The 12142-nt window shown below is 51.1% G+C and overlaps 1 protein-coding gene across 2 annotated transcripts in view; it reads left to right on the plus strand.

Annotated features, from left to right (window-relative positions):
* Nucleotides 1-12142, plus strand: part of NRP2 (neuropilin 2) — a 112251-nt gene that overhangs the window by 44002 nt on the left and 56107 nt on the right. For both annotated transcript variants that reach the window (XM_058549668.1, XM_058549667.1), the window contains exon 8: nt 11633-11777. In XM_058549668.1, coding sequence (XP_058405651.1) covers nt 11633-11777 — 145 coding nt within the window. The remainder of the gene's footprint in view (nt 1-11632; nt 11778-12142) is intronic.

Here is a 12142-nt window from a genome sequence, read left to right on the forward strand (position 1 = left end):
GGCGGCACAGGAGACTCTGGCCCTGGAAATATTCCTTCTCATGCTAAAGTGATTGGAAAACCCCGTTCTCCGCCAGCCTGGCTGCTGTTGCGTCTTGCACAGCAGAGAGAGAGGGAGAGCTTGCAGAGTGCTCTCTGACTGCAAATGAGGGAGAAAATGTGTTCCCAGCCCGTGTCCCCCATCCAGCATTCACTGAGCATTTACGGCCTGCGTCCCTTCCCCATGCTGGGCTCACAATCACAGAACCACGTGAAGCTGCAGTTCAGGAGTTACCGGGGTCTGGAAATGAAAGGGCACAAATCCTGAGAGAGAATCCCATTGTCCCGAAGAGGAAAGAGGACAGTAAATAAAGGGGAGCAATGCGGCTTGTCGGGCACGGGCTCTGAACTGGCCCTCAGGCTGGGCCCCAAGGCGCTGAATCCTCTCGGCTGGTGCCTTCCTTCCGCGTCTGTGGCTCCTGAGGCGCGTCCAGGGGGCTTTTGTTGGTCGTGTGGATGGCTGTCTAGCACTCAGCTTTCTTAAATCACGTGGCATTCGGGGGGTGGACAGGCCTGCGGCCGGCGTGGCAATGTCCGGGTGTCAGGTATGCTCAGCCTGTGGGGGTTGTATTGGAAAGGCCGGTGGTATCCCCTGAGCAGGGGCTGGCTCTGGGGTCTGGAAGGAGAGGGCTCCTTCCCTGAAGGGAGTTGGGGACAGAGAGAAGGGTCTGTCCCCCTTAGTGCTGCAGTTCTACAGGCCCCTCGTCTGTCGGGTTGGAAATTATCAAAATGGGACCCATGCGGTAGATCCTAGAGAGGCCAGAGAGGTCTCTTCCAGACGAGTCTCCTCCACCCCTGCCACGGCCCCCAGGCAGCACGCTCTGCTGGCGCAGCTGGAAACCTTGGACCCAGAACATCCTGAGCTGGGATGTGGGCACGGGTTCACTTGGGAAACGTGCATTTTTAAAGGAGTGGATTTTTTTTTTTTTTTAATTAAAATCACTATAGTAACATGGCACCATTCACCTGAAAATCATGACTTCCAGATCTTACCAGGTATCTCACACACACACACAATTCCCCCTTTCACAGAGGAGGACGAGCAGGACTCAGCAGTTGAAAGCCCTCCCACTTGGCATCTGGACCAGGCCTGGGTTTCCACCGATTCGGTGGGTTTCAGCAGCTTTACCTGGGAGTGGCCCCGGGAGTCGGCCGTGGTGCTGGGAGCGGCGAGGCCTGTCCTCGGCCCGACCCCCTCTTTTTGTGCCTTCTCTCTCCACCCACCCTTTTCAGTGAGAAACTGGTAGAACCCAGAAGCTCAGCGGGCAGGGCGGCCAGCAGCTGGGTGGGGGCTGTCCCGGGGGGAGAGGGGGGAGGCTCACCTGACCGCCTCCCTGGCCAGGCTCCATGACTAAGCAGCGCCGGCCGGAGGGATACTGTAGCATAAGCTGATTTTAAAAGCACGCGGCTGGACTGGGATGCTATTTAAAACTCCATTTGTAGGAAATCTGCTTTTGGAAATACCTTAGCGCTGCACATTTTGATAGGATGCTGTCCTCCCTGGCTTATCCCTGGTATTCGTTCTGCAGGGAAGATATTCCTGAGAATTAAATTGAGCTCTTTGGGCTCCTTGAGAATCATTCTTCTCAATGTTTTCACACTGGATACAGCATTCTCTCTTTTGCCTCCCCTTCTTACCCTTGGCTAAATTTCTTTCCCCCGTAGCCAAGAGGTCATTTTATTTTTGTTTTGTTGTTGTTTGGTTTTTCAGTGACTCAGTCTTGCCCACATAAAGGGCGCTGGGGCAGAGGGAAAGCCCTTTCTCTCCCCATTAGAGATTCATCCTCTTGGTACCTAGAAGGAGGCAGGAGAATAGACAGCCTGCCAATCAGGCATTGCCCCGTTCCACACTCACTCGCCCTGCCTTGGGTGTGGCGGGCGTGGGGCAGGCCTGCCGGTCGTCCCCTCCAGGATGGTCTCTGCTGCTCCTGCGTTAGCAGATCTGTCCCCCAGATGTCTGTGTTCAATGGGCAGACCCCGCACTGCTCATGGTGTGTCCACGCAGCTCTCTGGGCTGTTCGGGTTGGAATAGTTGTGTGAACTGTGCCAAATAGATTTGTCAAGTCTGCTGCAGTTTGATTTGATGGCATGAATGGGAGGCAGGGTGAGGAGGGGACTTGAGGGCCGTGGGGGGTGAGGCTTCATCTGTCTCGGGTGCTACCACTGAGTTTCTCGTTGTGGTTGCTGGATGGTGGGCACCATGCCAAGGTAACTGGTGCTAAGTGGAGGGCTTGAAAGCAGAATTCAGACAGCAGGAGATGTAAGCAAAGCATAGCAGAGACGAAGGCAGCAGCCTGCTCTGCTCCGTGGTGCAGGGGGAGGGTTTACAGATGCAAACCAGTGCACAGGGTGTGAAGAGGGGATGGCAAAGTTTGGGGCAGAAATGTGGGAACTTCATTTCAATCCCCTGGTCACTGTCAACACCAATGCCGTGTACCAAAGACCAGGGAATTGGAGATAAACAAGACGAATGAGCGCTCAAAGTGGTAGGGGTGACTGTGCTATTTCCTTGCAAAACGCTATTTACAGTTTGGACCCAAGCTGGGCTGAGGCAAAGCCTGGACCTGTGGGGAACGACTTCTTTCTTGCGGCCAGGAAGCGGGGAAGAATAAGGAACTCTTTTCCAGCCTCTTCAAGCCCGAGAGCAGCCTCTTCTTAGTCTCTTTCCACCCAACAGTAATGGGTTGCCTCAGACGGTGCCTATGAGGAAGGCATTACTCTGCTGGGGGTGCTGCAAGCTCCTCCTGACACAATGCAGCCCAGTTACTCAGCCGTACGGACAGCACGTCCCCGATCCTTATCCAACTCCACATGCCATCAATATGCAAACAAGGAGTTTCCTATAGCGTGGGCCCTCCTTGCCCCTATTTATGGCGTAACCACAAGGCAGAGAGCTCGTCCGCCTGATGGAGCCCATATCGAGCCCACGTGTTCCCTTAGATTATACAAATTGCTTCACATATATTTATTCAGAAACCACAAGCAGAAAACTACTGCTTTGGGTTTTACCAGCTATATTAATAACACCCCAAACAAAGGCACAGTGTTGTAAATACACGAATAGAAGGTGCGTGTATGTGTCAATTATTATAGGCACAATTATGTGCACACAAACCACGGGAGGAGCCAGGAGAAAGACAGGAGGAGCTGGAGGGCAGGAGGCCTCAGCCAAGGTCCTCCTCACCTCTGGGATGCTGGTTCTGAGTCTGCCCTGGAGGGAAGGAGACCGAGACTGGTGTCAGCACAGGGAGACAGGGGCCGTTGCCCCATATGTCTAAGCAAAGGCCAGTCTTCAGTCCTCCCTATTTGGTAAACGTGGTGTCTCCCTTGTGACATGGCTATGGGTACCCTGCTCCTAGTCACAGTGTCACTGGGCTCTTCTGATGTATTTGCAAGAAATTTGGGCTAGAAGAGTCTGTGGGGGTGCTAAATGTATCCTAATGGCCAGATTGAGGATGGGAGGGTGAGGACAAGGATAAAGTAAAGTTTGGGTCCAAGAGTCTCCAGCATTATGCCATAATGAGGGGCAGAAATGCCCTAAGCTTGTTGTATTAATGTAATGATGACTCCAAGGGGCCTGGGGAACCCTCAGAAGCTTTCTCAAAGACGAGTAATTTGCCCCAGGGACGTGGGGAACCATGGAGTCACAGTGGAAGACAACTGGTGGCCAGGCTCTCAACAATTCCATCCAGGCCATGCTGGTCCTCTTGCATCCGGAGGGAAACTGGCTTCCTTGATATTCAGTCCAGGGGTCGAGAGGTACGTTTTCCTGGAAAGCCTCCACTAGCGTGGCGATCTGAAGGCCAGTCGTGTTTGGACAGCCTGGCTCAGAGCCCAGGCCCATCACGGTGGAGTTTGGGCTCCATCCTAGGATCCTGAGGACGCAGAGTTGGAAGGAGTTGCTTTGCATTTGATTCGGCCACATCCCTTCAAAACAGATAAACACCCCACTTCAAAAATCCTCTGTCCTATATTTATTTTCTAAATTAAAACAAATCATTTTGAAAGCCATTTGGAAATTTAAAACCCTCTGTGAAATTGTCAGAGACTTAGGAGGAGAGAGAGTGGTGTCAGAAAACCAAACCTTCAAATCTGTCGGCTAACAGAACCACGTGGCGTCTGTTTTCAGATCTTCTGGGGCAATGCGCCGTGTGACCTTGGAAGTTTCTCGTAACAGCCCTGTGCCTCAGTGTTTCTGTCTGCCCAGATGGAATGGTGCTGCAGCCGCTGGCAGAGCTCCTTGGGATCTGTAGATGGAAAGCTCTCTGTAGATATAAGTAATGTATTAGACCCACAGAGCTCTTCTTGAGCACAAGCAAGTTATCAATTTAAAAAGTAACAGGGCCCCATGGGATGTTTATCTGCCTCTTTTAGAATCATAGGTCTGGAAGGGACCTGAGAAGTCATTAGATCTCTCCCTGCATCTGACGGGGCCTGCACTTGAGCTGCCTCTGATAAACATTACCCCTCTTAGCTTTATTCTTCTGTTAAGAATGCAATTATTCCTCCGAATAATAATTTTGAGTTTTCAAAAATTACCCTTTTTTTTAACCTCCTGGTGGATGACTGGCTTCCCCTTATCCCTTTTATTGTAGTAATTTTGTTTATTGTATATAAGATTAGGCCCATGACTCAAACTATCAGCTAGTAATGGGCCTCGGACTCCAGAAGTCGAGGATGCGATTGCATCGTCTAACCAGGGTTGTGCATTATCAGAAGAGGGCCAGTGCCCTTTCCAAATTCAAGTCGTTCGTCGATCTGCCCCTCAGTTATAACGGGGAAGAATCCAGGGCCCGAGATAATTAGGTTTGTCCCTTATCCGTTTGCATGGGATGAGGTCAGATCTTTCCCCTCTCCACTTAGGAAGCTCCAGGGAAGACTTCATTATACAGAGGCTGGGACTCTTTCCTCGCTGGGCTCCTGTGGCTGGCTTCACCCAGCTCCCGAGGGTCCTGAGTCATCTCCGGGAGCTGAGGCTGGCCTCCTGGTGCTTACAGACTTGATGCTAAATTCCCTCTGCATCCCAGGTCACCGCCAAGCCCAGGGGCAGTGGGGCAGAGCAAGTAGGGAGGGGAAGAGGAAGCACCCTGTGCCCTGACCCCGCCTCTCTAGATGAGCACTGGAGTGACCGGCTCACCGGGCAGACTGTCAGGCTCTCTGCAGGCACATCGCCCTGCTCTGTGGTCTGCTGAGATCCCACCAGAGGAAGAATGCAGGTGGCAGGTGGGCCCAGGAACTTCACTTCCTGCACCCCTTCCTCTCCTGCCCAGCTAGAAGTTAAAGGCGCCTCCGCAGCAAGTGTGCGCTGTGTCGGGAGGCCCTTCGCACCCAGTGAGCATGTCTGTTCCTCCCCCGCCTTTACAGGGGGACCTGCCGGTCCCTTCCAGCCCTCATTGCTCTGATGCCGCACTCCCCCACGCCACTCTCCTCTGGCCCCAAATCCCTGAGCTGCCCTCCCCTCTCCTCCCTGATGCTTTCCTGTCTCAAATCCTGAAACCCTAATCCTGTTAGTGTGCTGTGTTCCAGGGCTCAGCATCTCGTCTCGATGGGGGTAACATAATCCCGCAGTAAATCTGACAGCCCCACGAGGCCCACACAGATGGGGATGTGCACATCCCACCCACCTCTACCCTGGGACACACTCTGCTCCTCTCCCTCCTCCTTCACCTCAGCAAAACCACTTGATGACAAAAACAGCCCGAAAGTAAAGGAGAGGAGACAGGAGGGCATCCTGGTCCAAGTGAGCATGCCCCACCCTCACCCGTCCCCGTGTCCCCTCCCCCTCCCCCTCCCTCTGTCATATATATATGTATGAGAGACACATCCCTTCTGACGCTGTCTGGCCAAGTTCCCACATCCACTAAAATGAAAGCAACTTTAAAAATATTTTATTGTCTTTAAGGAGGAGTTTTAAGAGAGAAATGTCAGGATCGTGATTTACAAAAAGGAAAAAACAAGTCCGTTACCTGAACATCATCTTCCTGAGTACAGCGGCCCCACCCCCGCCCTGAGCCTGTTTGGTGCAACAAATTAATCAAACAGGATGGTGTTCATTGATTGACACTTCATTTTTCCAGGTAGACCCCATGGCTCTGGACAAGGATGAGTTGGTACAGTTGTTGCTGAGACGAATTTTTGAATGTGCTGCTGGTTTCCCATCTCTGCCCTCCACTCCTGCCTCCTCTCTTTTCTGCCCACTTTGTTCCGCTCCTGCTTGAGTTCTGTGCCAAGCAGATTGAAAAGGAGAACTTGGGATGCAATGAAACATTTATTAGTGGAGAGAAATGTTTATTAAAAAAGAAAGGAAGCAGAAGAAGAAGATCTCCTGCACAATTTCTACCTCAGGGCTCAAGCGCTGCATTGTCTTTGAAAAATGCCCCGCTTTCCTTGCAGTCCCTAGAGTTGGCTGCATTCAGATATTTATGGCAAAACAGAAGTCAACTGTAGGTCACACACAGGTAGTGAAGAGACAGGCATGTGCAGGCTGAGTGCCGAAGCCTTTCTCACACCGGAGGCCGGGCACCTCAGGAGAGCCTGCTTCCTTTGGCCGAAGGCCGGCCTGGTGGAGGAAGGTTCGACAGCGGTAGCACTGCCTCTCTCCAGTAGGGAGCTCTAGGACTTGGGCAGACGTGGAGCGTCCACACTGTCCTGGGCCCTGGATGTGGCTGGCAGAGATCAGTGGTATACAGGAGAGGGACTTAGGCCTGGCAGAAACGCCCCTGTCCCGAGGCCTCCAAGGGACGCAGGCCAAACGCTGGCTGTCCTCAGCTGTGCCAAAGCCACCGCATGTTATCCAAAGAGGACATACCAGGGATCAGCAGGGAGAGGTGGCTACAACTAGAAGTGGGGGGAAAACAGAGAAAAGATGACTTCAGAAACCATCAGTGATGCTTTCTGGCGAGATGTTTCTTGTTAGATTATATATATTATTTCCTTTTATTTTACCCAGTATTACACGTGTATGAGCTACAGGCATAGTCAAAACGTGTTGACTTTCTTTTTCTGGGGGGGTGTAGATAATAACCAAACTGGGATGTTGGGTAGCAGCCAACTGAATTGGCAGGTGCCCCCTCCCCCAGAGGTGCAAATCAGAGAATCCGAGAAGTGCCTCGGTTTCAGCCTCTGTCTTACTGAAAACAAACCGAACGGCTCAGGAATCAACTGGAAAGTGGTGGATTATGTTCAGAATTCAGCACGGCACCAAATGGATTATCCAAACCACTGTGTGCCCTGAATTGTTTTTTTAACTTTTTTACAGAGATGCACTTGAAGAAATCTTTATATTCAACATAGCTTCGTATATATACATGTGTATATATATATACACACACACTCCTATATGTATATAATTTTTTTTAATAATCGCAACATAATCAACACTATCCCCGCCCCTTAAGAAAACTGGAGTTACCTTGAACACACTTCTGGTTTTCCTCTGGGTGGTAAAGCAACCATATTAGCATTTTTCTTTTAAAATTAACAAAAATGTGTACCATCGGGGACATCCAGCTTCTCAGGCAGATGTTACAATTTGGTCATCGCGTTTGATACGTGCTTGTCTGGGTTTCCCTGGCGCTGACATCCAATGAGCTGTCCCAGCCTTCTGGACACCTCCTGTGAAGTCATGGTCTGATGATTTCGGCCTCAAGGTGAGACTCGAGAGTCAGTGGCTTCCAGAACTTGACCTCTCCCAGCTGAACAGAGACCCCTCGTTACCTGTGACGGGTCTTCACTCAACGCGTGTCCTGGGCATTGTGCAGGTGTTGGAGGCAGCCAGGCCAGTAGACTTGCATGTCTATCTGCAGGCCTGCTATTGACTTTATCTTCTTGAAGGAGAAACTGAGGTATCTAAGGTTTATTGATTTGCCTGTAGTGATTCAGCGAGTTGGCAGGGGATAGGGAATAAAACCCATTTCCTGGCATCATTTCCCATGCAACCAACCCCTTACCTTGCAACGCCTCGACTGGAAGCCAAGAATCCATCTCAGAGAATTTGATCAGAAAACATATGAAGGGTGATTCTGAAACCACAGAAGCATTGAGAAAGTCATAAAGATGTATAATATATGATAGCATTTACCAGCTATAAATAGGGGGATGCAGGGAGAAAAATAGAGACCTTGTAAATCCATTGGGTCAGGAGAAATAGAAACTGCTTAATATTTCATTAAAAATGGATTTTCATAAATTGCACTTTGATATCTTTTGGCAAAAGACAACATGTGAGGACCAAGGTGTTGTTATTCATTACTCTCCATTACTAACAACTTGAACTGTTATTGAACCAAGACATCAGCAAGGTTTTTCTCCCTCTGAGAGGGCACTCACCGTGCATTCTGGGCGCTGTCTGAAGTGTGACAGACCCACAGCCCCGTCCACACAGGCGCTGAGACTGTACAGGCAGTGGAACAAAACGCCCTGTTACAGAGGGGACACCGGGGGCAGTTCTAGATTGGAAGTTCTTGTGAAGAAAACCTTAGAACTTGGGGGCCAGAGAGGACCTTACAGACCAACCCATCCATCTCCTCCTTTAATTTAAGAGGAAACCGGGCCTGAGAGAGGTAGGGATATTTGCCCACACTTACGAGTGAATTAGCAGCAGAGTCTGGCTCCTGGTCCTGGTTCTGGCTCGGTGGTGTTTGGGTTTTTCCCAGTCTTCCACCCTCGAAGTGAGAGGTGTATAAAGAGTTTCCTAAAACAAGACTGTGGTCCTTCAGCAAAGGGTTCAGAGGGCAGAGGGCAGACACGAGCACAAGGTCAAGGGTGAACAAGAAACCAAGAAGGAGTGAGGCTCAGAGACATGAAGGATGACATGAGGCCAGGTTGAAGGAGCCTTCATTTGGGTCCCGGGGTGGGAGAGAGCGAGCGGAATGGAGTGGCAGAGTGCGGTTCAATCTGAGCAGCCAGGTAGGTGGCCTGGGGTGGATAAGCCGCATGCTCACCTCCCACTCTGACAGAGGCCCCTGTAGGCAGAGGTCTGGGGGCTCACCAAAGCCCTTGGCCACGCGCCAGAAAGACCAACCCCCCCCCCAGGGCGTGTACACACCCGAGTGTGCACCCCCCAGCCCTCATGCAGCCACACTCACACGCACGCCAGCCCCCCAAAGGCATTCAGAGACACAGTCATTTCCTTACTGAGGAGAGGCAGAAAAGGTTTCTTGGTGTTTCTGCCAAAGCTGAGAATGCAGGGGTCAGATAAGATAAAATTGGATATTAAAAACACATAAGACGTGCTGTGTTTCTAAACGGTACCAGCGTGGTGTGTATGCTGTGGATTAGCAGCTGTGTTAAAGTTCACATCCACTCAACACTCCCATCGTGTACTCACATGGAAATCCAGCCCCCGTATGAACCTCAGCATCTCCTGCTGGAGGCCACACACGGCCGCATCCCCATCCTCAGGGAGGAGGCCAGTGGTGGCCCCCCCACCGCTCACAGCACCTTCCGAAATAAGCCAAGTGCTGCATTTGCTTCCTCCTTGCCAAAACAAAACAGGAAACAAACAAAAAGCCGCCTCCTCCCGCTGAATTCTAGAAGAACCAATTAATCTCTTGTCCCTGGATTCAGCTCCTCCACCCCTCTCCTCGGAGCCCTTTATAAGCCCCCGGCGAGCTGAGGAGTGGGCCGGGCGAGGCCCTTCCTGGGCCCTGACCCTCCTCTGGTCATCCCTCCCCGGAGGCCGGGCCTCTCCCCAGCCCTCTCTGTGGGCCTTTTCCAGGTGTCTGGCTCTGACCCTCTTTCCTTCTGCTCCTTCTTTGTCCTCACTCACTCTGCAGGAAGCAGCCGGTGGAACCCGGGAGAGGAGTGGGCCAGCCGTCCTGCTGTGCACTCCCTGCGGTCAGCACGGCAGCAGAGGAGGACCAGGCAGAGGCTGCCTGAAGAGGAGAGGGAGCCCAGGCTGGGTGGGAGCTCCCCTGGATTCAGCGGGCTGAGCACCAGGAACAAGGGGTTTAAACTGAATCTGGCAGGCTGGTGAAAGCCTATTTCCTCCCTTCCTTTCCTCTCTTTGTCTTAAGCCAGACACTTGCCCTCATTTGGTTGCAAAGGTGTGATGTCTCTTACCCTCCAGCCCACCATCAGTGGTGTGCTATTGAATGGCTCTAGCTTTTGACTTTAGCAAGTGGGAACTAGGAAGGGTTCAAGGTTGCCAAATGGCAGAGTTCCTAGTTACAGTTCATGGGAAGAAAGGACCACGTTATTAGTTAGCTCTAAGCTTCCGGGCTGCTGTTTGCTGTTACCTAGAGCATCCTAAGTGGGGATTTATAAACACACTGGGAACACAACACTGGACAGCAGCTCTACCTCCATCCAACCCATGCATGGAGACCTACCGGCTCCGTGACTCCTAGCCAGGACTCCATTAAAGGACGAGAGTCAACCTAGGAACCATGGTAAGGGCTTTGGATGCAGACAGACATCTCTGAGCCTTAGTGTCCTCATCAACAAAATGGAAAGAACACTGCTGACCTCCTGGGACGTTGTAGACGTAATATACCAAATATACCAGTTTCCCCATTCCTCTTGTCCCAGCCTGGCAGTGCCAAACACTTGGCATGTTACAGGTCTCATGAGCTGAGGCATCTAGTGCCCCGCCCAGGAGAAATTGCCAGTTGTTGCAGAGTTGGCTGTGTGTGGATCTACAGAGTCACCTGGTTGTCTTAGCTGTCACATATATGATTTAGAGGTAGTGGTTGGTTGGTTTTTCCCTCCACCTTTATCCAGGGAGACCAAGAGAAACTCACATATAATCGCTCCAGCTACTTTTTTCTTAATGGAGAGTACAAGAAACCATAAGGTCCATATGGCAGTTATTGATTCAGGCCAGCTGGGAAGCTAGGACTTGCTCCTACCATGTTGGGTTAGAAGCTACTCCAAAAGCCTTTCCTCCCATAAGAGATGCATTGGTCAGATGGGGATGGATTTCATTACAGGGTGGGACTACAGCGAGGCGAAGCCGGAGCAGGACTCTGAGGGACTGTCTGCAACCCTGACCCTACAACAAAGACCAGAGAACCGAGAAAGTGTCGATTGACACAGGGGCCTTGGGGGTAGACGGTGCCCCCACCCTCTCGCCTGTTCCTGGAGCAGGGAGGCCTCTAAGTAACTAACAAAAACAATTGTGAAGCACGTTATAATTATAAAATACCCCGCAAAGATTCTTATATGCCTGCAACATGAGGAAGAGGGAGAGTCAAGTTCAAGCTAGTGAGTGAGGGCCGCCAGCCCTAAAAGATGACATTTCTGTCCATTTTTAAAGGATAGCCTACTTTTTCCTCTCTCTCTCTCTCAGCTTCTGAAAGTGTTTTCCTTCTCCAGGCGCCTCCTCTGCTTGCTCTCAGCCCAGAGGCAAAATTTTCCTTCCCTCTAAAAGTTTTTGTGAAGACCATTTATTGTTTTCAAGTTAGAGCAGTATGAGAAATTGAATTTTTTTTCATGGTGCTTCTAAAAAAGCCCCAAACAACAAAACCACTGATGACTTTTAAGCTTGAAGGAAATAAAATTCAACAGAACTTTCCCACCCCCCTCAAAGACTGCTGGAGCGGCTGAACTACAAACCGGCATTTCAAGATCATGGTTGTCGTCTCATGTTACAGGTCTTCCAAGCCAACAACGATGCCACAGAGGTGGTTCTGAACAAGCTCCACTCACCGCTGCTGACCAGGTTCGTCAGGGTCCGCCCGCAGACCTGGCACTCGGGCATCGCCCTCCGGCTGGAGCTCTTCGGCTGCCGGGTCACAGGTGAGGTGGGGCGCCAGGGAGAGAGGGGAGCTGATCGCGTCCTGGGCTCTGCTCCCTCTGTCAGCCTCTGCAGACAGCGCGATTGTCCCACATGGCCTTTCCAGAAGGACTGGCTCAGGGACTCAAGTCTTAGCAGATTTCGTCTTTTCATTTGTTCATTCATTCAGTAGATATTTATTAAGCAGCTACTATTTCTACTAGCTAATGTTTGTTGAATGCTAACTGTGTACCAGGTTCCATTCTGAGCACTTGGAGTGTGTTGTCTTTTATAATCCTCCTAAGGACTCTACGAGTAGGTATTAGTATTCTCTCCTCTGTACAGATGAGGAAACCAGGACTTGGAGACTAGGTCACCTGGCCACTAA

Source organism: Diceros bicornis, chromosome 10 (genome assembly GCF_020826845.1).
Source record: "Diceros bicornis minor isolate mBicDic1 chromosome 10, mDicBic1.mat.cur, whole genome shotgun sequence".
Lineage (NCBI taxonomy): Eukaryota > Metazoa > Chordata > Mammalia > Perissodactyla > Rhinocerotidae > Diceros > Diceros bicornis.